Source organism: Brachyhypopomus gauderio, unplaced genomic scaffold (genome assembly GCF_052324685.1).
Source record: "Brachyhypopomus gauderio isolate BG-103 unplaced genomic scaffold, BGAUD_0.2 sc83, whole genome shotgun sequence".
Lineage (NCBI taxonomy): Eukaryota > Metazoa > Chordata > Actinopteri > Gymnotiformes > Hypopomidae > Brachyhypopomus > Brachyhypopomus gauderio.
The window spans coordinates 105,823-133,366 of NW_027506904.1; the positions used below are offsets into that span (position 1 = coordinate 105,823).

Below are 27,544 nucleotides of genomic sequence, written 5' to 3' on the forward strand. Positions count from 1 at the left end.
CATGACGTTTGTGTTTTAAAGTCCGCCCGATTGTGTGTGGGGTTCTGCACTGCGGTTGTCTGTATTTTGGCAGCCGCGGTCTCTTTAAGAGTCGCAGCATCGCGCGCCTGCATCAAACTGCTCCTCTTGTTGCTTCTGCGCATGCGCACGCTCGCGTCAGCATCCACCCGTCTCCACCGAGCAGTCGCGTCGATGCTCCGTCCACAGGTCCAACCAAAAGCACAATGTAAACTTCAGTAGTCTGTGATGGAGGACAAACCGTGCGTCGTGGAGAAGGCGGAAACTGTAAGCTCTAGGATGTTTGTTATTTATTTATTGTTCGTGTCAATTTGTTACTGTAACTTATGGACATATGAACATAATAAGATCATCTCAATGAGTGCCTCTATAGGCCATTGCCAAATAAATAAAATTCAGACTAACGACTAATAGTTGTTATTAATGTGCGCAATGTTCCGCAAAAGGCGACAGTCTTGGCTTGTGTGACTACAGCCTGTACATACAACAGGAATCTGCATTTCAATATGAATCATGCAACGACGCGGTCCAGGAATCAGAACTTATAACCTTGAAACGCGTAAAATTGATAAAAGAATCCTTTTAAAGCTGGTCAAATATGTAACTTGCTCAATTCATAATGAATTCCGCTTCACGTTAGACTGGACAAAGAGAAAAAGGCCAACTATATATTTAATAATCGCTATGTCATGCGTTCAGTCTTGGTTATGTGAAGTGTAACGCAGTGTTTAAGCTACTACAGGTTTTCCCGCAGCGAAGTTGTGGCGTCGTAGTTCAATACCAGTAAAAACACTTAAATTTAGTTCCCACAATCATGTTTCTGTTTACAACCCTTCACCTTAGTTGACATTCTGTTTGTTTTAGGTTTCAATGGCATCCATTAAATTGCTATGCATGAATTTAACCCAAATAGGCTAACCTATTTAACCCAAGCAAACCAGACCTAAGGACGTCTGGAAAACAAAGTATGACAATAATTAAGTCTATAATCAGCCACATCCCCTAGGAACACGTGAGCAGGACTGACCTTCTCATTCATCACGTTCTCTGAGCTTCAGATTTACTGATGTCATCTCTATCTCATTTAATATCACCTGGAACCATGTTAATCTACATCAACAGTAGTGTGCCCTCTCTCTGTGCTGTCATTAACAGAGCACAGTGACGTGTCCTCTCTCTGTGCTGTCATTAACAGAGCACAGTGGTGTGTCTTCTCTGTGCTGTCAATAACAGAGCACAGTGGTGTGTCTTCTCTGTGCTGTCAATAACAGAGCACAGTGGTGTGTCCTTTCTCTGTGCTGTCATTAACAGAGCACAGTGGTGTGTCCTCTCTTAGTGTTGTCATTAACAGAGCACAGTGGTGTGTCCTCTTAGTGATGTCATTAACAGAGCACAGTGGTGTGTCCTCTTAGTGATGTCATTAACAGAGCACAGTGGTGTGTCCTGTTAGTGATGTCAATAACAAAGCACAGCAATGTGTAATCTCTCTCTGTACTGTCATTAACAGAGCACAGTGGTGTGTCCTTTTAGTGATGTCATTAACAGAGCACAGTGGTGTGTCCTCTCTCTGTACTGTCATTAACAGAGCACAGTGGTGTGTCCTCTCTCTGTGCTGTCATTAACAGAGCACAGTGGTGTGTCCTCTCTCTGTACTGTCATTAACAAAGCACAGTGGTGTGTCCTCTCTCTGTACTGTCATTAACAGAGCACAGTGGTGTGTCCTCTCTCTGTGCTGTCATTAACAGAGCACTGTGGTGTGTCCTCTCTCTGTACTGTCATTAACAGAGCACAGTGGTGTGTCTTCTCTCTGTGCTGTCATTAACAGAGCACAGTGGTGTGTCCTCTCTCTGTGCTGTCATTAACAGAGCACAGTGGTGTGTCCTCTCTCTGTGCTGTCATTAACAGAGCACAGTAGTGTGTCCTCTTAGTGATGTCAATAACAGAGCACAGTGGTGTGTCTTCTCTGTGCTGTCAATAACAGAGCACAGTGGTGTATCCTTTCTCTGTGCTGTCATTAACAGAGCACAGTGGTGTGTCCTCTCTTAGTGTTGTCATTAACAGAGCACAGTGGTGTGTCCTCTTAGTGATGTCATTAACAGAGCACAGTGGTGTGTCCTCTTAGTGATGTCATTAACAGAGCACAGTGGTGTGTCCTGTTAGTGATGTCAATAACAAAGCACAGCAATGTGTAATCTCTCTCTGTACTGTCATTAACAGAGCACAGTGGTGTGTCCTTTTAGTGATGTCATTAACAGAGCACAGTGGTGTGTCCTCTCTCTGTACTGTCATTAACAGAGCACAGCGGTGTGTCCTCTCTCTGTGCTGTCATTAACAGAGCACAGTGGTGTGTCCTATTAGTGCTGTCATTAACAGAGCACAGTGGTGTGTCTTCTCTCTGTACTGTCATTAACAGAGCACTGTGGTGTGTCCTCTCTCTGTACTGTCATTAACAGAGCACAGTGGTGTGTCTTCTCTCTGTGCTGTCATTAACAGAGCACAGTGGTGTGTCCTCTCTCTGTGCTGTCATTAACAGAGCACAGTGGTGTGTCCTCTCTCTGTGCTGTCATTAACAGAGCACAGTAGTGTGTCCTCTTAGTGATGTCAATAACAGAGCACAGTGGTGTGTCTTCTCTGTGCTGTCAATAACAGAGCACAGTGGTGTGTCCTTTCTCTGTGCTGTCATTAACAGAGCAGTGGTGTGTCCTCTCTTAGTGTTGTCATTAACAGAGCACAGTGGTGTGTCCTCTTAGTGATGTCATTAACAGAGCACAGTGGTGTGTCTTCTCTCTGTGCTGTCAATAACAGAGAACAGTGGTGTGTCCTCTTAGTGATGTCATTAACAGAGCACAGTGGTGTGTCCTCTTAGTGATGTCATTAACAGAGCACAGTGGTGTGTCCTCTTAGTGATGTCATTAACAGAGCACAGTGGTGTGTCCTCTTAGTGATGTCATTAACAGAGCACAGTGGTGTGTCCTCTCTTAGTGCTGTCATTAACAGAGCACTGTGGTGTGTCTTCTCTCTGTGCTGTCAATAACAGAGAACAGTGGTGTGTCCTCTTAGTGATGTCATTAACAGAGCACAGTGGTGTGTCCTCTCTTAGTGCTGTCATTAACAGAGCACAGTGTTGTGTCTTCTCTGTGCTGTCAATAACAGAGCACAGTGGTGTGTCCTCTTAGTGATGTCATTAACAGAGCACAGTGGTGTGTCCTCTCTTAGTGCTGTCATTAACAGAGCACAGTGTTGTGTCTTCTCTGTGCTGTCAATAACAGAGCACAGTGGTGTGTCCTCTTAGTGCTGTCATTAACAGAGCACAGTGGTGTGTCCTCTTAGTGATGTCATTAACAGAGCACAGTGGTGTGTCCTCTTAGTGCTGTCATTAACAGAGCACAGTGGTGTGTCCTATTAGTGCTGTCATTAACAGAGCACAGTGGTGTGTCCTTTTAGTGATGTCATTAACAGAGCACAGTGGTGTGTCCTCTCTCTGTACTGTCATTAACAGAGCACAGTGGTGTGTCCTCTTAGTGATGTCATTAACAGAGCACTGTGGTGTGTCTTCTCTCTGTGCTGTCAATAACAGAGCACAGTGTTGTGTCCGCTTAGTGATGTCATTAACAGAGCACAGTGGTGTGTCCTCTTAGTGATGTCATTAACAGAGCACTGTGGTGTGTCTTCTCTCTGTGCTGTCAATAACAGAGCACAGTGGTGTGTCCTCTTAGTGATGTCAATAACAGAGCACAGTGGTGTGTCCTCTTAGTGGTGTCATTAACAGAGCACAGTGGTGTGTCCTGTTAGTGATGTCAATAACAAAGCACAGCAATGTGTCCTCTCTATGTACTGTCATTAACAGAGCACAGTGGTGTGTCCTTTTAGTGATGTCATTAACAGAGCACAGTGGTGTGTCCTTTTAGTGATGTCATTAACAGAGCACAGTGGTGTGTCCTCTCTCTGTACTGTCATTAACAGAGCACAGTGGTGTGTCCTCTCTCTGTACTGTCATTAACAGAGCACAGTGGTGTGTCCTCTCTTAGTGCTGTCATTAACAGAGCACAGTGGTGTGTCCTCTTAGTGATGTCATTAACAGAGCACAGTGGTGTGTCCTCTTAGTGATGTCATTAACAGAGCACAGTGGTGTGTCCTCTTAGTGATGTCATTAACAGAGTACAGTGGTGTGTCCTCTCTTAGTGCTGTCATTAACAGAGCACAGTGGTGTGTCCTCTTAGTGCTGTCATTAACAGAGCACAGTGGTGTGTCTTCTCTCTGTACTGTCATTAACAGAGCACAGCGGTGTGTCCTCTTAGTGATGTCATTAACAAAGCACAGTGGTGTGTCCTGTTAGTGATGTCATTAACAAAGCACAGCAATGTGTCCTCTCTCTGTGCTGTCATTAACAGAGCACAGTGGTGTGTCCTGTCTTAGCACTGTCACTAACAGTGCACAGCCATATGGGGAGTGTTGCTAAAAGATCCGTTGCCCGTAATAACAACACACTGATACTGTACCAGTTTATTACCATCAAAACATCATTTCTGCAGTTAGAAGAGCAAGCAAAAGCTAGTCGTTTTCAACAAGAGACAAGATTAATGTTTTTCATCTGTTTGTCTCAATCTTGGCTCAAATATTGATGTTTGGATGATGATAGTTTAGAGCATATATTTATTTAGAGCATATTTGTCTGTCACAAAGAAACCACTGTACAGGATATGTACATTTCTGAGCACAGTGTCCAAACCTACGCTAACCTTTAGCACTCTCATACAATCAACACTTGTCCTGCTTATCACCGATTACCATATCTGAATGTGAGCCATGCTGTGACACCCCAGCCAATGGATTGACGGTCTGTCTCGGTTTGTCAGAATAGCAGGTTTCCTGAGAGACTCAGCCTGGTGTGTGGGTGTTTGAGTGAAGGAGTTCTGTTCTTTTCATTGTGCTAAGGTTTTATTTTTACCGGGTCGTCGTCCTTGTTATGTAAGATTAAGTTTGTTCTTCCTGTCTCAGTTTTGCTATCAGACCAGTCATAAAGTGTGGTCACTAGGCAACCGTGCCTGTTATAAAGGTGACAGGAAAGCAGTTCTTCAGCCTGTGTTGGGTCACAGAATGTTTGTCCAGTCACATATTTATTTACATTTATATGCTATTAGATCATTTGTCGTTTCACCCTGTCTTGTCAAATCTTGAGTGATATGTAGTTTGTTATGGATTAATTAGAGTTTTTTTAATTCATGTTTTTTACATAAAATAACTACTGACAAATATTTGAGTTACTTTATCCTGGGGAGACCAGAACTCAGAATATCCCCTGAAGAGCGAGGATCACATTTCAGTGCTAAACCAGGTGGTGTCGCTACACCCAATTTAATCAGAATTTCAATAACGCATTATAATACGTGTGTGTGTGTGTGTGTGTGTGTCTCAGAACACTGTGTGCTGAGGAATCTGCTGGAGGCAGAGCGAGTCACGCTTACCCATGTCGGTCTCATCAAACAGAAGGCCCTCTGCTGGACAACGCAGGTACTGACGCTCTAAAAATACTTCATGTCGGTCACCTGAATTCACGTTTTATAAAAAATGAACTAATATTGCTCCATGACAAGTATTATTCCTCGCAGTTTATGCTGTCATTGTGTGTGTTTTTTAGACGACCCACCAGCACAGTCAGCTCTCGGCATTCTCACGGTGACTCCTCCATCAGTAGCAGTTACTCAACATCCTGCAAGGGCTCAGAAAGCAATACCATACCCCGCTCACATCCCACTACACCTCGGTTAGACACGCACACACACACACACACACACACACACACACACACACACACACACACACACCATACCCCGCTCACATCCCACTACACCTCGGTTAGACACGCACACACACACACACACACACACCATACCCCGCTCACATCCCACTACACCTCGGTTAGACACGCACACACACACACACACACACACACACACACACACACACCATACCCCGCTCACATCCCACTACACCTCGGTTAGACACGCACACACACACACACACACACACACACCATACCCCGCTCACATCCCACTACACCTCGGTTAGACTCACACTCACACACTCACACACACACACACACACACACACACACACACACCATACCCCGCTCACATCCCACTACACCTCGGTTAGACACACACACACACACACACACACACACACACACACACCATACCCCGCTCACATCCCACTACACCTCGGTTAGACACACACACACACACACCATACCCCGCTCACATCCCACTACACCTCGGTTAGACACACACACACACACACTCACACACACACACACCATACCCCGCTCACATCCCACTACACCTCGGTTAGACACACACACACACACACACACACACACACACACACCATGCCCCGCTCACATCCCACTACACCTCAGTTAGCAGAGGTGGGACCAAGTCAGTGTTTTGCAAGTCTCAAGTAAGTCCAAGTCTTTATACCTCAAGTCCCAAGTCAAGTCTCAAGCAAAGACACTCAAGTCAAGTCAAGTCTCGAGTCAAGACAGGCAGTAGTCAAGTCAAGTCCCAAGTCTGAAACTTGGAATTTCAAGTCCTTTCGAGTCTTTTTTTTTTTTTTTACTAATGTTGCAGGTATATTTTAAATTTTAAATGTAAATAATAGACATGCGTTCTTTTTTAAATCTGTATTCTCCTCAAATCTTGATAAAACATGTGCAACTGAAAACACGAAGTATAAAAAAAAATAAAATTACACCTCTTTATTGCACAGTTCAATTTGTTAAACTTAGCTGCAAAAATATTCATACTTTAAACTACAATTTTCCAGAAATAAATATTCTGTGAAAAAGTCATAAGTAGAACTCCATGTTCAAATAAAAAGTGCTGATATTTTCACAGTACAATACAAAGAACCATAACAGCATTTTCCCTCTCTTCTCTTATCTGGTTTCTTGGAGAACATGTGTGAGTGACACAAGACAAACAAATATAAGAACTGAACAATTAACAGGAATCTGCAACTTTAGACATTTCAGTAAACTATTCTGCATTGCATTTGCTGGCCAAAAGTCTGTATGTCATTTGTGCACGATGAATGATGTCCCCATAGCTGAAAACTCGCTCCACTTTTGTCAATATATTTTTTTCTCGACGTAGATGTTCAAATACACAATCCATGCTGAGATAGAACTGGATATTATGATGGTGACAGAGAGAGGCTCTCTTCCCCGAGTTCAGATACAGAACCCAGGGTTGCCAACTCTCACGCATTGAGCGTGAGACACACGCATTTGACCGTCTTCACACGCTCTCACGCCACACATCCGATTTCTCACGCCGGAAAAAAATCTAGTTTATTTACCTCTGATCCACATCTATGATTCAATGAGTTACTAGTTCGCTCTGGCACCAACCACTGGCGATCGATCGATCGCGATATAATACTTAATTTGTGTCCATTTTACACCCCGCCCGGTAAAAATTTACGTTCGCCAACCCCCCATTTGATTGGTTGTGCTGCAGCTCATGCGCACACACACACGTACAGAGTGTGGAAAAGCAGAGGACTGGTCTGCGTCAGAAGGACGGAAATGAAATTAATGGGGCGCACTTTATAAATATTAATATGCGTTTTAAAATTTAGATTTGGGGTAAAAAAAAAATCAAGTCTTTGCAAGTAAACAGGTTCAAGTCCAATTCAAGTCCCAAGTTATTGGTGTAAAAGTCCAAGTCAAGTCTAAGTCTCTGAATATTTTTTCAAGTCAAGTCAAAAGTCTTAATATTAATGACTCGAGTCTGACTCGAGTCCAAGTCATGTGACTCGAGTCCCCACCTCTGTCAGTTAGACACACACACACACACACACCATACTCCGCTCACATCCCACTACACCTCGGTTACACACACACACATACACACACACACACACACACACCATACCCCACTCACATCCCACTACACCTCAGTTAGACACACACACACACACACACACACACACACCATACCCCGCTCACATCCCACTACACCTCGGTTACACACACACACATACACACACACACACACACACACACACACACACCATACCCCACTCACATCCCACTACACCTCGGTTAGACACACACACTCACACACACACACACACCATACCCCGCTCACATCCCACTACACCTCGGTTACACACACACACTCACACACACACACACACACACACACACACACACACACACCATGCCCCGCTCACATCCCACTACACCTCGGTTAGACACGCACACGCACACACACACACACACACACACACACACACACACACACACATATGATCTCACAAACTATGACAAAACTGATGTCCTCTGCCGTGTTCTAGATTCTGTATCAAACACGTGTGGACCCAAAAATAGATTTGGAGACTATGAAGCGGTTTCCTCTGGACTGAACCCACGTGTTGGCACACATAGTTCAGTTTGTAGTGTGAGACATTTTTAAAGTGATCATGAAAAAGGTTTTTTTTAAACCTAAAACAATTGATCATAAACCAACCTTACACATTAACTGAGAGGAGAGATGCCCACTGTAACTTGTCACGCTTAAAGGAAGGAACAGTAGCTGCAGAATGATGTGACACACACACACACACACACACACACACACACACACTCAAAACCCACACGCCACAAGTTTGGCTTGTATTACCATCAGCAGCAACAACTGATTCTGTGAGAAAACAGAGATCATTTGCTTATTCAAAACACTACCAGTAAGGGTGAATAATTTGGCCGAAAATTCAAGTGTTGCTGATTCGCAGCTAGAAGCCACTAGATATGAGCACACCGAGTCCTGTTAATTTATGACAAATGGATTTAGTCCATGTTAAGCCACGACAGCGTTCCCTTTATCAAACGCGCCTTCCTGCAACAACTTCTCATCCGTTGTATACTTTACTGGTCCAGGCCAAATGTCAAATGTAACACTGAGCCCTTTGTCGGCCCGTCCCAGACGGCGAGCGAAGTATGCAGCCTGCAGCGAGAACCACGGGATCCGAGCGCCAGCGCCCGAGCAGTACCTCACGCCGCTGCAGCAGAAGGAAGTGTGTATCCGTCACCTGCGGGCACGCCTCAAGGAGAACGTGGAGAGGCTGCAGGACAGGTGGGCGGCCCGGCCCGCGGGTCCAAGCCTCGGGTCCAAGCCTCGGGTCGCTCTGCTGCAGTGTTTTGCAATATGAAATCACGGATAATTCACCTGGCCTAAAATGCTTGCTCGCATAAAAAGCACTCGTCACGTTCACCACGAATTACGTAATGCTCCACAATGGGATGTTTGCAGTCACTATGCAAGTTTGCAGACACTTAAATATACAGTATGATTATGTGTCTGATGCATTTGTATAAGTATCGTCATTGGAAGCGTACCTGCACAAACTTAGACCATGTCGACTTTGGCGATAACAATAAGTGATCAACTCGATTTCGTCTGTTGTCACTTTGGGGTGATTCGTGTGGGTCAAAAGTTTACAGTGTTTACCGTGTAATAATAATTGCATGGGATCCAGTGTTGGAAGCCCTAGCTGGTGTGTGTGTGTGTGTGTGTGTGTGTGTGTGTGTGTGGGTGGGCCATTCTGTCCTCCTGCAGGGACTCTGAGATAGAGGACCTGCGTGTGCAGCTGACACGGATGCAGGAGGACTGGGTTGAGGAGGAGTGCCATCGCATCGAAGCCCAGCTGGCCCTCAAAGAGGCTCGCAAGGAGATCCAGCAACTCCAGCAGGCCGTGGACGCGGTCCGCTCCAACCCGGGCGGCCGTGACCCGGAGCAGTCGGACGGGGCGGTCGGGGGCAGGTTGGGCCTCCGTCTGGGAGCCTCCAGGTCGTGCGGCTGCTCTCCGGCACACGGCATCAACCGCAGCGCCACCTTCACCCGGATGAGGAGCGAGACGCCGCCCGGCTCGGAGCACGACGGCTCGCACTTCCATCGCCACGCTCCCGCCGGCCGACGGGCCACGACCTTGCCGAGGGGCGAGGGGCGGAGTCATCTCCTTTTGGAGGCGGCCCTTCTGTCCGAGCAGGTTCCGCACGCGCCACTTTGCTCCGCCTTGTCACGCTCCTCCACCTACGACAAGCTGCGCGGTGGCGAGACGCTCCTCCCCGTCGGCCGACCCGGCCGCACGCTCGGGGGCTGCAGCTGCTCCGCCCACGCCTACCCGCCTCACCATCACCTCTTCCTGCACCTCCCGCAAGAGGACGCGCCTCCTCCGCCCACTCCTCCGCCCCCCGCGACCTCGGCGCCCCCCGCTGCTTCGGACGTGAGCGACAGGCCCGGGTTCAGATCGCAGGCCTGCAGCCCCACCATCACCTGGATCTCGGAAGAAGAGGGCGGAGGCGAAGAGCTGAGCTTCATCAGCTCGGCACCGCCGGCACCAGACGTCATCCTCACCGAGCCGAAGACGTTTCCGCCGTCTTCCGTGACCGTCTCGCCCGCGCGGACGTCGTACCTCGCCGAGCCGTCGCCTCAAGAGAATCTCGCGGAGATAACGTCGTCCGCCACGACTACGCCCTCCGTGCCGACTCCAACGCAGATCCAGCAACCTTGTCCTAGAGCGTCTCCGCTCACACGCCTGCGACCGAACGCAGTGGAACTCAACAGAGAAGACGGGAGGGGCGGGGCCAGCACTGAGGAGGAGGGGCTTGAACAAGCTACCGAGAGGAGCCACTGGAGCCGGTACTTCCTGGTGGACCTGCTGGCGGTGGCGGTGCCGGTGGTGCCGGCGATGGCCTGGCTGTGCCGGCGGTCCCAGGATGAGGGGATGCCCGTGTACCACATGGGCTCGCTGCTCCGCGGCTGCTGCGCTGTAGCACTTCACTCCCTGAGACGCATCGGCAGCAGTGACGCCCCCTCTGGGACAGGAGGAGCAACAACAATCTAAATGTCCACCCAGTCTTGGTTAATAGACCCCCTAATTACATCAGTCACCAAAATGCTATATATATATATAGACACACAAGTAAAAACCAAAACAGGCCCCGGTCCAGAGCCTCATGCCACTGAGGGAGGTGCTTGCTCCGCTCCGGGTGGTGATTCATTTCCTCCTATTGTGGACCGGTTTTCCCTTTTCCTCCTCATTATTCTGCTCATAGCGACTGGTTCCTCTCATCTTAGTACAAAATCCCAAATCCCACCACCTTAAACACGAAAACAAGGCTTCTCTGAAATAATGTGTGTAGTGGACAGCTAACATTTTGGGGGGCTTTTATAAAGGTTTTTAGCCGCATAGTTTCTGGCTGTGTCTCATTAATACAAGTGTTTTATCACAAGCCCACAGCGAGATTTATCCCTCAAAGGAAAATAAACAAGAGACTGAGTAAATGTGTGTAGTGTGCATCTGGCTGAAGGAATGTCTTAAGATTACAGAACGTCTCAGGATTGCAGAGTGCCCAGCGCTTGTTCAATATATTTTATTTATTTATATTATAATAAAGCAATCTCAGGCTGATTTCTGATTGTAGATATAGAAGGCACACTGCGTTCAAGATCATGTCGGTTAGCCAGTATGCTTCACAGTGCATCTTAAATATAGACCGTGTTACAGTTCATATGCTGTACAGGGAAGCTACACTACTCAGTCATATGTCCAGATTAAGAGAAGACATAAGTGTAGTGCACACGGGCTTAGTCCGTTTTATAGTCCAGCGTTTTGCTTGGCGTTAAGTCACTTTATATCTCATTTACATTTTATGCTCAGTTTAGCACTTTAAATCAAAGCATATTACTTGAAATTCAGGGTCATGTTGCATGCGTTCAGATTAGCTTGGTGTAATGTTTATCTAATTATGCATTATGACTAGATGATCAGACATGACTATGAAGCCATGCACTCCAAAAAAGGATTTAAATCAGGGACGTCAGACTCCAAGAGCTCCATGCGTGGGCTGATTAAAGTGCATGTTGGATCAGATTCTAGTAGATGAGACAACGGACTAGTTAACTCCGTTTTAACGGACATCAGCTCGAAATGTCGCAAGATTAAGCTTCATTTACAAAAAAACGCCGGTCACTAAATGGTGTCTTACAAATGGTGTCAATAGCCAGCAAGGCCTTGAAGGAGTTTTTGGAGTAGGTCTGTTTTACTGTAAATTACTTTGTGTGATTTAAAAATAAACTATTTGCCTTTAAATGACAATTTCCTTTTTTTTACTCAAGTCAGCAACAGCTGCTCGGCTTAATATTAGACATGCTCTTCAAATAGGTAGAGATAGATAGATACTTTATTGATCCCAGAGGGAAATTCCTGCAAATACATTGCTAAGCCCATCTGCACGGCTTTAAGAGATAAAGATGGGCAAAACTGCCCAATTAAGTCAAACAATCATGTTCTGTCTTTTTATAAACAATGTTTATTTTCAAGTAGTTTATTGTTTCAGAATTATCCAAATTTCCCCACCACAGTACAGACTACCAGCTCAGACAAGCCCTGTTGCACTGATTGAGTTTACAACACAGAAATCAAATACAAAGAGAGAGGGATAAAAGGTTTCATACTGAACATCCAGTGGGTGAGAGCGTGCCAATGATCGTGTCGAACAGGAAAGGAATAAAAAGGCAACAAAATATACAAATGGATTACGGAGCTAAGCTAAGTGGTATATCTATCAACACTAGCCCCTCTCAAGGACCACGTGCAGGAGGCCATGTTCCCCAAAAAGGTCGACCTGCGAAATGAACGAGAAAGTGTCAGTCGGTCAACTGCCACGTGATTCAGAGAACACGTCAATAAGGATTAGGTGGTCTGAAGAGCCTGTTAAATAAACCTCAGAGGACAGCTAAGCCATGTGTTTGTCCAGGACAATAATGATCCCCACACCTGGAACAACTATTACATGTGCGTGCTGTATCCAAGCAGTTTTTGAAAATTGTAACTCAAACTCAAGTTATACCAAGTGCTGGCTTCTCTTGTGCCCATCGAGTTTTACTTCACAGACACAGTCAGGCTAAGCAAACTCAAAAGAAAAGTGCCATAGCTTTACACGGCCGCCGGTCAAAGACCGGAAAATGCTGCAGTTGCATTAAAAGACGATGGCAAACTCACCCTGAAAGAATGAATAGGGAAAAACCTGAGTCGATCTGTGGACCTTCTACTCCAAACCCAGGAGCTCCACATCAAATATGAGGGTGGCGTTGGCAGGGATGATGCCAGGGTGCCCTTTGCTTCCATAGGCAAAGTCTGGAGTGCAGGTCAGCTTGGCTCGCTGCCCTACACTCATCTGCAACAAGAGATTCAAGCGGCGTTAAGCATCGCTGCCCGCTCTTATAATGATGGCACCAATAGCGATTACCTTAAGAGGTACTGGGAAATACATTTCCAAATGATTAGTCATACTTCAAGGGTTAGGCTGTCTATGCATTTTGCAAATTGCATTTCGGTCTGTTCGAGATGATTGAAAAAACAAAAAAAAAACGAGATCAATGAGGGGTATTGATTTTATTCACCTGGGCCACTCCTTCATCCCAACCACGAATCACTTCCTGCTTGCCTATCTTGAATTTGAAAGGCTTGCCTCGGTCCCGAGAGGAGTCAAACTTGCGTCCGTTCGTCAGCGACCCTGAGGAAGACGATCCAGCACAGTTATTTCCCCACAGATAATTAAATACGCATTTTAGGGATACTGTACGTGGGCGAAACGCCAAAGTCCCGTTAGCTAAATGGATAGAGGGCGGTTTCAGTATAAACACCACTGGCAGGATGTTGATGTACGGATGTATTTGGACCGTTAGTCCCGGACTCTCTTATACGTGCATCAAATAAACACTCAGATTTACCCAACCTGACACTATTTACTGACATTATTACTGACATTATATAATTAATTAGCCCTCCAGCTAGCTCGGTGCTCATCCGCCGTTTTCTCTCATATTAAAGACGTCCTCAAACTGGGGGGAAAAAAACGTTACCGCTAAATATTTGTGTGAAATAGCGATTACGGTTTTGCGCAGTTCCGCACAGGGCGGGAAGGGCCTGCTGTTACTGCGGCATCCCGGGCGCGTCGGCGCGGCCAGCGGGAGCGACCTGTCCGCGTTAGCCCAGCGGCTAGGCTAACTAGCCCCGACTAACGCGAGCGAGCTAACGTTAATTCGGCTCGAAGCGAGACCAACCAAGACGGGTTTGTGTTTTTCTTCGGTTTACCTTCATAGTGTACGACGCACGTCTGTCCTTTTTTGGGGAAAGTGCTTCCTGAAATTACAAAAAGGCGAAAATAAATAAATAAAAATATTACTGTGATTTTAGTTTAGCCAACTAGTGCTAAACTAGCGCGTGAGGAGAAAATTGCGGAGAAAAGAAACAAGACTAAAAAAAAATTACAGATACGTGCATGTAACAAAACACGCTTTTTTAAAGAAATAAAAAGGACACATGGTGGTTGTTTTTTTTTTTTTTACCGTCTCCAGGAGCTATTGTTTCAACCTCGACTCCCATCCTGGTCGGCTGCTCTCGTGTCTCCCGGGTCTGTGCTGGAAATGCGGTCAGTAGTTCTGATTCTAGACATAAAGGTTCTGTCTCTGCCCCACAATTAGAGGTGGAGGTTCTACTGCCCCTAGCGGCCGAGCGCGGCACGGCATGTAAAACCGCTAAGTAGTGGGGAGGAAACAAACGCAACTACACCACAAGCCTTTATTTGATTACCGTCTTCCGCTCTGCAAAGCTTTCAAAACAGGAGTGAAACGTCAGTAGGACCTGAAACTGACGACCTCGCAGGCCTTCAGTGAAAGTGGAGGCCGTCACACAAGTGTAGGCTGCATATATTTAAGAGGAATAAACTTGAGAACAAATTAGCAATGGGTTCTAGCTATGGTTTTGTTATGGTTTATATATGCAGGTCTATAAACTGATCAGTAGCTCTGAGTGAATCCTATTAACGAAGAATGATCAGAAAGAAAAACTTTATTATATTTCCACATTATATTTATTTTCAGCACTCATACAAAATAAATCTAAAATATCCCTGCCAGTCTACAATTAGTCACAGTATACTGTTTAGAAACATACATACGTATGAATACAACCCTCCACCCCCCCCCCCACCCCCCAGCATTTTAATTGATACCCATGTAACTTTAGCCCTTTCAGCACGTGTCTCATAATAGTTCTGTGATGGCTGACGAGTAAACTGAGACGAAAGCCCAATTTTGGATCCACCTCTGAGTGAATTAAACTCTCAATTTGAGTTGCAGTCAGACCTGCTGGTGTTATGACTGTAGGGGTTTATGGTTGCATCACAGTGTTTTTGAGAAGAAAGAGAGAGAGGACACATTAAGTGGGAGGTAGGTGTTTCCGCATCCACAGAAATCATCCCGCAGGAAGACATCCCTGTTGGCCGTTTGTTGCTGGCTGCTGTGACCCATAGTGCTCTCCCACACTCAGAACCATTCCGGTCCGGGTTCTGTGGTGGCGAGAGCAGAGAGACTTCCATGAGCTCAAAACACAGATTTGAAATGTATCATAAATAAATAAATAAACTATAGAGTGCAGATTCTGGATGTTTTCCATGTTCTTTAATTAAAGATCAAATATCGAAGCTGTGACAATGTCTAGACACATTTTTTTATTTTTTATTGTCATTGCTGTATCCTCCTTGATTTCCAGTCAGCTGTCTCGCACCTATTACACGTTGCTGATAGTCCATTTCTGATGAGCAGTTTTGTGAAGTGTTTTAACACCGTGCCTTTGGTGTGAATGTGAAGATATGACTTCATATTGGCCCGGTATCTTATTAACAGTGTATATCCTACTCTGAATTTCTGTGCTTGTGTTTTGTGTATTCAAAGTCTTAAACCCAGCCTAACCGAACTTGTGTCTCACCTGACCAAAACAGTTTTACAAAACGAAACATCCTTTAAATGTAGAAAACAGCAGAATGTCCACGGTGGTCGGGAGTTTCCGCCCGACCTGGTTTTCCGCAGCTCTCGTTGAATGTGTCGCCGGCATGTTTCGTAGGTACAGGGAGAAGAAAATCAGGCCCACCAACAGCAGGACCATGGGTACGTCACCGTGGCTACACGCTCCTGTTTTATAACCTGTCAGGCTTGGAGAATCAGCAGGCTCACTGTTTGGCACGACGACGTGGACCTACAAGTGTTCTCTCCACAGCACATCAGAGGAGGTCAGACATTCTGTGAGCAAGAATCGCACAAACTGACAGGAGCAATTAATGTATTCGTCCTGTATGTGTTTCATGAACCTTGCGAGCTACGAGTTCTCAACAGAGGAGTGCTATAGTAGAGACATAAATGAGAACCAGGGGAACACAGTTGTGCAAGTCCCTCAGCCTAATAGGTGGTATAAAAAAAAAACTGGCAACCTGTCCCTTTAAAAACCCCCAGTGCTCAAGCTCACTACAGTATGGTGGAGCGTAGGAGGGGGAGAGGTGACTCACTGTAGTGTCATGGTTGAGATGCCGGCAGACAGACCTCCTCCCAGCTTGTTACAGAAGCATGACCAGGAGAAGAACAGAGGCTCCAGATCCCCGTAACGCGGGTTCTGACCCGCAAACTCATCCGCCGCATCCGGCAGCATGGGCCTGACGCCCAGCACGGGGACGTTACTGAGGATGACCCGTCTATCACAGTTTCATTAAGGTTACATCCAGGACCCAGAATGCGTTACAGGACGATAAACACTCTGTATTTTCGAAGTCAGTGCAGCGGTGCAGTACCAGATATGAAATCCATTCAACGAGGCCTTAATACATTCTGACACTTGAAAATTATGAACATGGCACAACGTAGTAGTGGAGCGTGTTGCCCTGGTTACAGGAAATGAATATTAAAGTATTAAAGATCTCAGGGCTTGGCTTCACTCACCATGGTAACAGGAAGAGTGTAGCTACGCTGGCCGCAATCAGAACACACATGACTATGTAGACTGGGAAGTTGTCTGACACAGAGACTAACACTATCAGAGCAGGCACGAGCATCTGTGGACACACACACACACACACACACACACACACACAGGTGCGGAGGAACATCAACAGAGCCAGAAACGTACTGGGCAATCGGCACCTTCACATCCACCCGTCCCCTCGTATGAAGTGCCCAGCGTGGTCACCACAGGAAGGACATCGTGAACGTACTCAAGGGCCAATGAAAAGCGTTCTCTTTTTCTCCAGTCCCACCACACTCGTTTGGCACTGAGACCGCAGCAGCGATCTGGGTACAAACACGGGTTTCAAAATGATTCTATAATCATGATATATAAATGATCATGCATTTCATTACGGTCTGTGCCGAGATACTCCATGGAAGTCACCAATGTAGCCAACATGAGATACTGCAACTGAGAGCCTAATCCAGACACATAGATGCAGAACAAAGCAAAATTCCCTATAGACATCTGAGAAGATACAGACCCAAAGGAGGTCACAGTGCACTTATTAAAGAGGTCATAGTGTATTCAGTCATGGCCTGGTGGTTAGGGAACTGGTCTTGTGACCAGAGGATCGCAGGTTTGATTCCCAGACCTGAGGCCATGACTGAGGTGCCCCTGAGCAAGGCCCTTAACCCTCAATTGCTCACTTGTATAAAAATGAGATAAAAATGTAAGTTGCTCTGTATAATGGTGTCTGCCAAATGCTGTAAATGTATTCTTTAAATATGTCATAGTGCACTTATTAAAGAGCTCATAGTGCACTTATTAAAGTGGCCAAGGTGCATTCATTAATGAGGTCATAGAGCATTCTTTTATGTCACTTTGAGTTGCATGTATTTATGAAAGGTGCTATACAAATTAAGATTATTATTCTTTTTTAGCATTCTTTACAGAGGACATAGTGCACACATTATAGAGGTTATAGTGCACTCATATGAAGAGGTCATACTATTATTTAAAGAGGACATAGTGCACTCACTAAAGCAAAGATTTATAGTGCCACACTGAAACATTTGGGCATCTGCTGCACTGTCACTCTGATGAAATTCAGTGCTGAATTCAGTGTGATGAACTGAAGATCCAACTTATGAAGTTCCAGATATGAGCTTCATAGTTCAGCATGTAAGATCATTTCACCAATGACAATGGCCAGACAGACAGAGAACCCGTCACAAACATGGAAAGCAGGAGAGGAGAACAGGAAGCCGAGGACCGAGCACTGGTACGAGACGTGGCCAATCAGCATCTTCAGATGGGCGAGGTAGGAGCCACGCCCCTGGGGCGGGGGAGGAGCCGGCGGAGTCCCTGGAGGAGCGCGGGGATCACATTGCACCGCACGGCTTAAAGAGCCGGTCTGATGGGTTTGGGCTTGTGTGCTCGAAGGTTCAGGTTGCCATGAAAAAGGACGAACTGCGCAGGGCGATCGACCCACCGTAGAATGTTCCAGTGCCTCCGTGAAAGAGGAAATGAGGAATACGCACCTTTCTGCTCTTTCACCCCGAGAAAGAGCACCGTGCAGCGGAGGATGAAGGCAGCCCCTAGCACCAGGGCTGAGGTCACGAAGGCTGTTCTCTGATAAAGATCACCCACCCACACACACACACACACACACACACACACACACACACTTACCCATACAAACTTGCCCTGTCAAAGGCCTGGAAACACTCAGCCGGCAAGTTTTAAGCTGTCGCATTAAATGAGCTGGCTTATGAAATGCACACATGCAACTGAGCTGTAGCTGTGGTGTGAGTGCAGGGCGTGGTGGTGGTACTGTGGCATGCAGGGGCACGGCGGGCGGGGGCACAGTGGGTGGGGGGGGGGCGCGGCGGACGGAGACGCGAGGCTCTGTAGAAGCTCGCCGCTCTCATCCTGGTCTGGGCTCTCTCTCTCTCTCTCTCTCTCTCTCTCTCTCTCTCTCTCTCTCCACCTGCCCCCTGTGCCACTGTAGCCAACAGCATCAGCATCGCCAACACCTCCGCTATCATCCCTGTTCGAGAGAGAGAGAGAGAGAGAGAGAGAGAGAGCTAAAAGACAGAATGATGCCAACTGGCAAATACAAACCTGATACAGACACATTATACGGAACCAAAAGTCAGCCAATTGATGTGCACCTCTGTCAAGGCCATTGGCTGAAGCCATTATCTGATTTATATACAGACCAAACCGACTGGGATCCCGGGATGTTTAATTGCCCTCGTTTTAGTTCCATTGTCTCGCTGTTACCAGGGCTGTTTGTGGCCAGTACCTCCAAAGCCAAAGAGCGAGTGTGTTGTGGGAGGCGTTCTTACTGTAGGCTGTAGCAGAATCTCTGTCCCCGTCACTTCCTCCCAAGAACATGTTGAGAGACATATAGGGGACATGGTAGCACTGTGGAGACATACGGGGTAAGGACGCCAGCAGGGGGCGATGTAGCTATTAGCCGGTAAACTCGGGACAGGAGGCCATACGGTCAGGAAGTTCTGGAACAGACAGCTGATGGTGAGGTACCAGGGGACACTGATGGAGGAGCTCTGAGCAGAGCGGCGAGGTCCAAAGGAGGACATACGAGAGAATGACCAACGGCATGGACAGGATTGACCTGAGGGATACGAGGGAAAGAACCCAGAAACAGCTGCAGGCAACAACAGAATCCACTTCTTCAAAATGGAGAGAACATTACTCATTATGTTTGTTTTCTTCATCTGCATCTGCATCTCTCACTCTCTCTCTCTCTCTCTCTCTCTCTCTCTCTCTCTCTCTCTCTCTCTCTCTCTCTCTCTCTCTCTCTCTCTTTCACTCCTCACCCACCAAGGTTGGAGCTTGCCCACAGGGGTCCACCTTCTCTTGCTCGCCAGATAGCCCACGAGAGGGTCGGTGATGGCATCCCACACCCGACTCACGAAAAGGACCAGAGACGAAGAACGCCTCCATCTACACGGGACGCAGACAGAGAGAACGCAGAATGAACGGTAGGGAGCCATTACCACGGACGATCGGCATTTCACCGCCTTGAACGCAAACGCAGCTGCCAAGCGCAAGAGGGGCCTGCACCAATCAGGGCCAGGCTCCTGCTCAAACGCGCGGGCCTGCACCAATCAGGGCCAGGCTCTTGCTCAGACGCGCCGGCCTGCACCAATCAGGGCTAGGCTCCTGCTCAGACGCGCCGGCCTGCACCAATCAGGGCTAGGCTCTTGCTCAGACGCGCCGGCCTGCACCAATCAGGGCTAGGCTCCTGCTCAAACGCGCGGGCCTGCACCAATCAGGGCCGGGCTCTCGTTCAGACGTGCTGGCTCAGGGGCCGTTCTCACCTGCACCACGTCCAGCAGAAAGATCTGGAAGGAGAAAGAGGAGAAAGCCATGGCAGCGTTAGTGGCCTGGTATGGAATGCCCCCAACCGCAGAGCTTGGTGGAGAGTGAGATACCACCATGTCTCTGAGCAGAAAGAGACGAAAAGACAGTGAGACAGTGGGAGACATTCCCACATCACTACTTCCCGTTGTCATAAAGACTAAAAGATCTACATCAAGGGATGAAGACACAATTCCTGGTATTTTCCTATCTTCTTTCTTTTCTTTTATTGTATTTAAAACAAAACAAAGCAGTAAGGCTCTTAAACCAGAGATAAAAAATTGATTATGTACAACAGGATGAAAAGGGCCACTTACACAGAACCCATCCTCTCTGTTTCCTTCATCCTGTTCGGCTGTGGCAGAGGGAGAAATCGCCTCTTTCAGCGATTGAAGTTTGTTCTGCAAGACGTCAGTTAGAGCCATAATCAAGCTACTCCTCAAAAATGAATATATTTCTCAAAAGAGTCGGCGTTCTCCTGCTGGAACACAGTCGTAGATGTGATTCTCTGATGTCCACATAGCTGGGGAGAGTGAAACTCAAGAGACTTCTCACCTGCGTATACCCAAGCCAAGTGAAACTCCACCTACCCGCCCTGTCAATCACAGGATTCATGGTAAACAAAGCTCACTGGTATTAAAAAAAGGAAAAACTAATCCTTTAATTTGATTCTTGTGGGGGACTGGATTACCATATTGCAGGGGTACTCAACTGGCGGACCGCGGTCCGGATCCGGACCCGAACGCAGTCCTGTCCGGACCCAATCTCATTCCTGATTAACTGGATACGGACCAAAACAAAACCGTAGCATTTATTTCAGGGCTATTGAAAAAACACTCCGTCACGAGTGTTACGTTTGCCACCCCCGCTCAACAACTTAAGCCTGGTTTATACTCGACGCGCCGCGAGCGGCGCGAGGGTCCGCGCGGCGAAAATGACGTAATCGCTGTGGCTCCGCCCGTGCGCGAGGGCCTCGCGCGCTGTCGCGGCGCGAGGTCGTGCACCTCTCGAATTTTGTAACATCGCGCGCGCGCCGCGCTTCAGCGCGATGGACAAAGTCATGTTTGCCGGGTTCATACACCTTTATAAGGTGGAATTAAAGCACTTGTACGTCACTTTAAAGGTCTATTTCAGTATTTCCCAGCACGTTAAACTTAATTAAGTTAAATATTTATACATATACTCGAAATGAATCGAAATAATTCGCTTTTTTATCACATTATTTAATGGTTGTTTATTTGTTTATTTTCAAAACGCCAAATCTTAACGTCTTCACGTTCTCTCATGTTTCGTCCTGGAATTACAAGAGGCTCGTATTTGTTAACGTAATTTCAACATTTTAATGTACTTTAGCCTAAATTCCAGCACTTTTCAAACCTGAAACACAAAGCAACATCAAAATGCGTCAGGTAAATGTTCATTCCCCTTTTTTGAGGGGTGTTTCTTTATACTACCACATATCGTTTCGGACAACATTGCAAAGCCATATTTATGTTTGATGCCTGGTGTATATAGGTCTCTGGTCAGGTAAAAATGTTCTTTCACCGGTTTTGCAGGGGTTTTTTATTCTCCACTGCCACCTATCGCCACCTATCGTTTCGGAGAACACTGCAGCGACGCTCGCGACGTTCGCGAAAGTATAAACGCCTACACCGCTCGCGCAGGGTCGCGCGAGGTGGGCGGAGTAGCGCGCTACGGTCGCTCGCGAAAGTATAAACCAGGCTTTACGTTCGCCACCCCGCTCAACAACAAGCCTGCCTGGTTGACACTTCGCGAGCGGCGCGAGGGTCCGCGCGGCGAAAATGACGTAATCGCTGTGGCTCCGCGTGTGCGCGAGTGTCTCGCGCGCTGTCGGTTCGAGAGGTCGTGCATCTCTTGAATTTTGTAACTTTGCGCTGCGCTTCAGCGCAATGAACAAAGTCACGTTTTCAGGGTTCATACACCTTTATAAGGTGGAATTAAAGCACTTGTACGTCACTTTCAAGGTCCATTTCAATATTTCCCAGCATGTTAAACATAATTAAGTTAAATATTTATACATATACTCGAAATAATTCGCTTTTTATCACATTATTTAATGGTTGTTTATTTAAAAAACGCCCAATCTTCACGTCTTCACGTTCTCTCATGTTTCGTCCTGGAATTACAAGAGGCTCGTATTTGTTAACCTAATACAAGAGAACTATTCAGTCAGACAGCTATTTGTTGTGAAACCAAGTAGTTACAATTTCAAGCATTTTAAAGTACTTTAACCTAAATTCCAGCACTTTTCAAACCTGAAACATATAGCAACATTAAAATTGGTCAGGTAAATGTTCATTCCCCTGTTTTGAGGGGTGTTTCTACCACATATCGTTTCGGACAAAACGCCTATCGTTTCGGAGAACACTGCAGTGACGCTCGCGAAAGTATAAACGCCTCCACCGTTCGCGCACCGTACCCCCCCCCCCTCCCCCCCCCTCAACAACTTACGTTCGCCACCCCCGCCGCACCAGACCTCAGGGCACAGGTATCTGCCAAAATTGGACCGCGGACAAATTTAGTTGAGTACGCCTGCCATATTGTATGTAAGATAACAGGCCAGGCCGAGAGGGCCCGACACGCTGCCAGGTTTGAGAGGAGGGAAAGAAAGGAAAGGCGATGCCTGGGTGTGTTTCCTGAGGGAGGTGTTAATCAACAGCTCCTGTCCCCACACCAGCAGTACCAGGCAGACTTCCTCATGCCCCGCTCTTCCTCTTCATCATCACAGGAAACAAGTGGAAGAAAAAAAAAACCCTCACTCATGCACTGATTTTCAACTCTTATATTCTGCCTCGTGCAGTCAGCTACGTACACACACCTTTCTTGTAAAACTAAAGGCTACTATCCATAACTTCAGCCATTATTTTGAATCACTGCCAATTATTACTTAGAACCTGCCAGTCAACTGCTCCACAATTGTGTAAAAAAAGTCAAAACAGGTTATTTTTTATTTTATTAAGATTTCTGCTTCATCATTTCAATACACGTGACTCGAAGAAACAACACCATCAGTGCAATGCTGTGAACATCTATTGAGGACATCAGACCTCTGATAAGATGACGAGCGTCCCTCAGATGACGAGGCAAATCTGTTCAGGACAGTGCAAATACTAGCGACTGAACCCCTGCCCAAGCCCTGGAATCACAAACAACATCAATACTTTGGTAAGAAATGTACAGTACCTATACTCTTTACACACTGACTTAAGAAATTATTTCTCATACTGAAGGCACATAATTCACAAAAAGATCCAACAATGATCTTTCTCGAAAATTCAAAGTACACTGACGTTTTTTTATTCATCACTCCAGTAGCAGCAACAAAAGAAATGGGATGTTTTAAACTGTGAATGTGTCTTAAAGCTTTTAAACCTCTGGTAGTCCTAAAAGATCAGTGAAATAGGTCTCGGTACCCCACACGTGTGCATTGTATTCTAGGCCTTGGTAGTGAGAAAGTGTGGTGATTCTGCTACTGCGTTAGCTGTGCTAATGCGGTAATGCTAGAATGACAATGAGGAGGCAAGCGTTACTCCCAGAACTACAGCGACTTGACTTTGGTCTCTGCAGTCTAAACGCTGACAACTTTTGCACTGTCCTTAGCCTGGCGCATTCCGTACAGCCATTTAATCACCCTGGCGTTCCTCTCGATTACTGAAATGCCGTAGCCTGGCTTCTCGTCTTGGCCTCTGTCCTCCTCTTCCGTTTCCTCTCCTTCCACCGTGTGCTCTGATGCCGGGGCGCTGGCGCTCCTGAGCCGGGAGACGGACGCCATGTCCGACCCGGGCGAGAGGTCGTCGAAATCCGACGGGTCCAGGCCGCAGTAGTTGAAGAAGCGCTCCATCTCGGCGCCGGCTCGGGAGAAGCGATCGCTGACATCCGATTTGGAGCGCGTCAGCGAGCCGCGCTTCCTGGAGCCCGTGGAGGACGGGCAGGCGACGGAGGGGGCGTGGGGAGAAGGAGTGTCGGCGCCGGCCGGCCGCGGAGCTTCGCTGACCCCGCTGGGCGAGGGCGCGTTGCCCGCGTCTTTCGGGGGATTGTTAGAAGGCGGCGTAGCGCGGGTCGGGGTACCTAAACGTTCGGTGGAGATCGGCACAGCTTGCGCCGGGCTTTTGGAAGACGGGGCGTGGCCTTGCGTAGCATTGGCTAGACCCCGCCTGCTCTCGATGCCGATTGGCTGGAAGGGCCGAGGCTCCGCCTTCATGTATGGGCGGAGCAGCTGCAGGAGTTGGGAGTGGACGCGCTGCTCCGGGAGCTGCGCCCGGCACGGCCTCCTCAGCTGGGGCACGTGCGGCCTGACGTCCACCCTCCGGATCGCTACTGAAGAACACGCGCTAGCTCCGGCGCCCTCTGCTGGCGGTTTCGCCGACGCGTCCACACCTGGGGTCACGGAGCGGGGCCGAGGTTCGACGGAGCTCTCCGAGCCGTTGCGTTTCGCAGGACTGGCCGCTCGCGCCGTAGTGGGTGGAGGGGGGCCGTCGCTGACTCCGTCGATCAGCTTACTGAGGTGTTCCAAGTCAAGGGGCGGGGCCTGAGTCCTGGGGGCGGAGCGTGCGGGGACCTTGCGCGTGGGCTGCGGGGCGCCGGGCCGAAGCTGCGCGGCGTGGCTCGGCGCCATTAAGGGCTTGCGGATTATGGGCAGCTGCCTGTTGAGCGCCACCTGCTGGCTCTTGACATACTTGGACTTGTCGGCTTCCAGACGCTCCACGGCGCTCGGCTTGCGCGTCCCCGGAGACGCCGACGTGGGACTGCCGGGCGTACACGCAGCCTCAGGCAGTCGGGCTGGTCGCCGTGGAGACGGCTCCAGAGTATCCACAGACATCCTGGGAGACGGAGGTTCTTCTGATCTGCTTGTTCTCACAGTTGGGCGAAGCGGTAAGTGAATACAGCCGGTACAGCACAGTAATGTTGGTCCGACGTCTGTCTGACAAACACAAATAAAACAGATCATCAGATCAGAGATACAAGACTGGAGATTTAAACCCGTGGTTTAAAAAAGCCTTTTTTTCCATATCCAAAGAAAAGACAAATGTTCACAATTAGAGACAAATGATGCATCCGAGTTACATGATTGCAGGGGAGAATTTCAATAGCTGTGTGTTTCAATGTCAATGTGTTGGTATAATGAAATGGAGTCAGTCCTCCGAAACCCCCAGACGTGCCACATTTCAGCTCTGTCTCAACTCCCACTGTGACTATTATGGGCATTTGTTTTTCTTGTTTGCTTGGTACAGTGGTGCTAGGAATTGGGGTAGAGAGAAAATGTTGACCGGAGTTAAAATGCTGGTATAACTTCATGCTCATGGGTCCACCTGTGTTCTGTAATGCTGAGGAAGCAACTGCCCCAGTGTAGTACGGCTGGCCACATAAGACTGACCGAGGTATTGAGATTATTTTCATAGCAAACGTAATGTAAAAATAAAATATTACCAATACCAGCCCAGAATTTGTAAAGATACCTTTATACACACACACACCCACACCCAGGGACGCAGATGGAAATTCTGAAGTGAGGGGGACCAAGCTGTACAATATATGCGTTTATGCTTGTAGATGCTAGATTTCAGATGGGGTCAATATAAATCTGGAGGGGACATGTCCCCCCCCATCCCCAGTGCCATCTGCGCCCCTGCCCACACCCACCCACACACACACACACACACACACACAGGTTGTGAAACAGAGTGAAATAGTGACCTCTTAGCCAGGGCACTTCTACCATAGGTCAGTTTTGCTTCACAGCAGAACACGGCGTGCAATCAGATAACAGCACTTCATGACGCCTTCACCGGAAATGCTGAAGAACTGGCAACATTCCTCCAACCCACAGCACCGACTGACCCAAGTGTATGAAGTGGTACCTTGCACTGCACCTAAGGAATGTGGGCTTCAGACATGGGAGAGCACATGTCCCCGGGGTTAAAGGGTAACAGAGCGGCTCTCTGGCAGCTGCAGTAAGCCGTTTGTAGGCTGAGCTTCTTAATGAATGATAACTTTGTTTCCGCGTGCGGTGAGATGACTACGTCTCCGCCACCCGGCCTGACACACCGCCTGCATGTTTGCCATTCCTTCTAGTTCACGAGCCCAAGGTCCACCTAAGAACAAAGGGCACGTCTCTCTCTCTCTCTCTCTCTCTCTCTCTCTCTCTCTCTCTCTCTCTCCCTACGTACTGCTCTCATCTTCCCCATTATTCCCGTCCTCTCCCTCTCCATTTCTCCTGCTTTGTTTACCTTAATCTTTCCTTTAGTTGCCACAACCCCCTGGCTCTATGTCTATGTTTCTCCCTCTCTTTCTCTCTCCCTTCTCCTCTTTCTCAAGTAGCGTGTCTGCACCTCCTGCTAAACACAAACACCACAGGGTCTCCCTGTGTTCTAGGGTTACTGCTGGAGAGGAGACAAAAACCAAAACGTGATAACAGGGAGAAGCCAGGATAGATTACAATGAAATGATAAGACTTGTCCCTACATGATCAGGAATGAATACCAAAGTAAATGTAAAAAACATGACACACACAGACACACACACACACACACACACACACACACACACAAATGCTATATGTAGACTACATATGTAATTATAGTGCATGTTAAACATTACATGATCACTGATAAGGTGCTGTCAGGTTACTCTTCGTATTTGTTTTAAGTGTTCAGAGAAACTCATGGACGCAAGTTAAATACACCTCAGCAAACTCACCTGGTTGTAGCTCACAGCTTGGGCCGCTTTGCTCTTAAAGATCCAGACCTCTCCTAAACACAGTTCCTCTCCTGTAACTGAAACAGCAATTTAATCATCAATCTGTGTGTGTCTGTGTGCATGTGTTCCTCTGTATATTTGTGCAGGCAAGAAAGTAGGCTAGAAGTAGCCAAACCTGTTCAACTTTCTACTTCTGAAGTCGTCCCGCCCCTCTGCACTTTCTGTCCAATCAGCTATTCCCTCCTACATCAGGAAGTTGTGGCCTCTTACAGGTCATGTGACTATCCCAGTGATTCTATGATTTCCATTGCCATGTAGCCTAAAGCTTTTGTTGGCGTCTAGTCTTTCACTTTGTTATACTGGGAGTAGGCCTTTTTGTAACATTCTGAGTCAGGAAGCTGTTAGTGCTGCACATATTCACGCCTTTAAGGACAAAGGGTGACATCTTGGTCTTATATATTTGATTAGCGTGACGAGGTGTGTATGTGTTGGATGCTTGTGGGATTTAAAAAACATCTCATCAAAACGGGAATTTCCGTGCCATTCGAACGCATAGCAAGTGCTTCCACCT

At 47.4% G+C, this 27,544-nt stretch overlaps 4 protein-coding genes across 6 annotated transcripts; 1 reads left to right on the forward strand and 3 right to left on the reverse strand.

Annotated features, from left to right (window-relative positions):
• Window positions 1-141: 141 nt before the first annotated feature.
• snpha (syntaphilin a) lies at window positions 142-12,170 on the forward strand. 2 transcript variants are annotated; one of them, XM_076991509.1, is made up of 5 exons: window positions 142-285; window positions 5,435-5,529; window positions 5,657-5,782; window positions 9,009-9,158; window positions 9,642-12,168. In XM_076991509.1, exons 2-5 carry the CDS (start codon window positions 5,486-5,488, stop codon window positions 10,927-10,929), a joined length of 1,608 nt encoding a protein of 535 aa, XP_076847624.1. In that variant the 5' UTR covers window positions 142-285; window positions 5,435-5,485; the 3' UTR covers window positions 10,930-12,168. The 2 variants fall into 2 exon arrangements, with proteins under 2 accessions (XP_076847624.1, XP_076847625.1); XM_076991510.1 differs by lacking the exon at window positions 142-285 and having other exon boundaries at window positions 5,486-5,529; window positions 9,642-12,170.
• An 80-nt stretch (window positions 12,171-12,250) lies between these two features.
• Window positions 12,251-14,586, reverse strand: fkbp1aa (FKBP prolyl isomerase 1Aa). Its single transcript, XM_076991511.1, has 5 exons — window positions 14,439-14,586; window positions 14,185-14,232; window positions 13,491-13,603; window positions 13,090-13,264; window positions 12,251-12,712 (listed from the first exon to the last, which is right to left on the reverse strand). Exons 1-4 carry the CDS (start codon window positions 14,473-14,475, stop codon window positions 13,136-13,138), a joined length of 327 nt encoding a protein of 108 aa, XP_076847626.1. The 5' UTR covers window positions 14,476-14,586; the 3' UTR covers window positions 12,251-12,712; window positions 13,090-13,135.
• Window positions 14,587-15,117: 531 nt separating this feature from the next.
• mfsd2al2 (major facilitator superfamily domain containing 2a-like 2) lies at window positions 15,118-20,920 on the reverse strand. The gene is given in 13 exon segments (XM_076991475.1): window positions 15,118-16,576; window positions 16,860-16,972; window positions 17,132-17,207; window positions 17,294-17,391; window positions 18,104-18,295; window positions 18,298-18,523; window positions 19,175-19,296; window positions 19,377-19,449; window positions 19,451-19,507; window positions 19,717-19,824; window positions 19,826-19,839; window positions 20,217-20,240; window positions 20,574-20,920. Coding segments are annotated over 13 exon segments (1,359 nt in total). The 5' UTR covers window positions 20,682-20,920; the 3' UTR covers window positions 15,118-16,428.
• Window positions 20,921-23,146: 2,226 nt separating this feature from the next.
• fam110a (family with sequence similarity 110 member A) lies at window positions 23,147-27,217 on the reverse strand. 2 transcript variants are annotated; one of them, XM_076991556.1, is made up of 3 exons: window positions 27,149-27,217; window positions 26,974-27,050; window positions 23,147-25,194 (listed from the first exon to the last, which is right to left on the reverse strand). In XM_076991556.1, exon 3 carries the CDS (start codon window positions 25,094-25,096, stop codon window positions 23,846-23,848), a length of 1,251 nt encoding a protein of 416 aa, XP_076847671.1. In that variant the 5' UTR covers window positions 25,097-25,194; window positions 26,974-27,050; window positions 27,149-27,217; the 3' UTR covers window positions 23,147-23,845. The 2 variants fall into 2 exon arrangements, with proteins under 2 accessions (XP_076847671.1, XP_076847670.1); XM_076991555.1 differs by having other exon boundaries at window positions 23,148-25,198.
• Window positions 27,218-27,544: the final 327 nt, after the last annotated feature.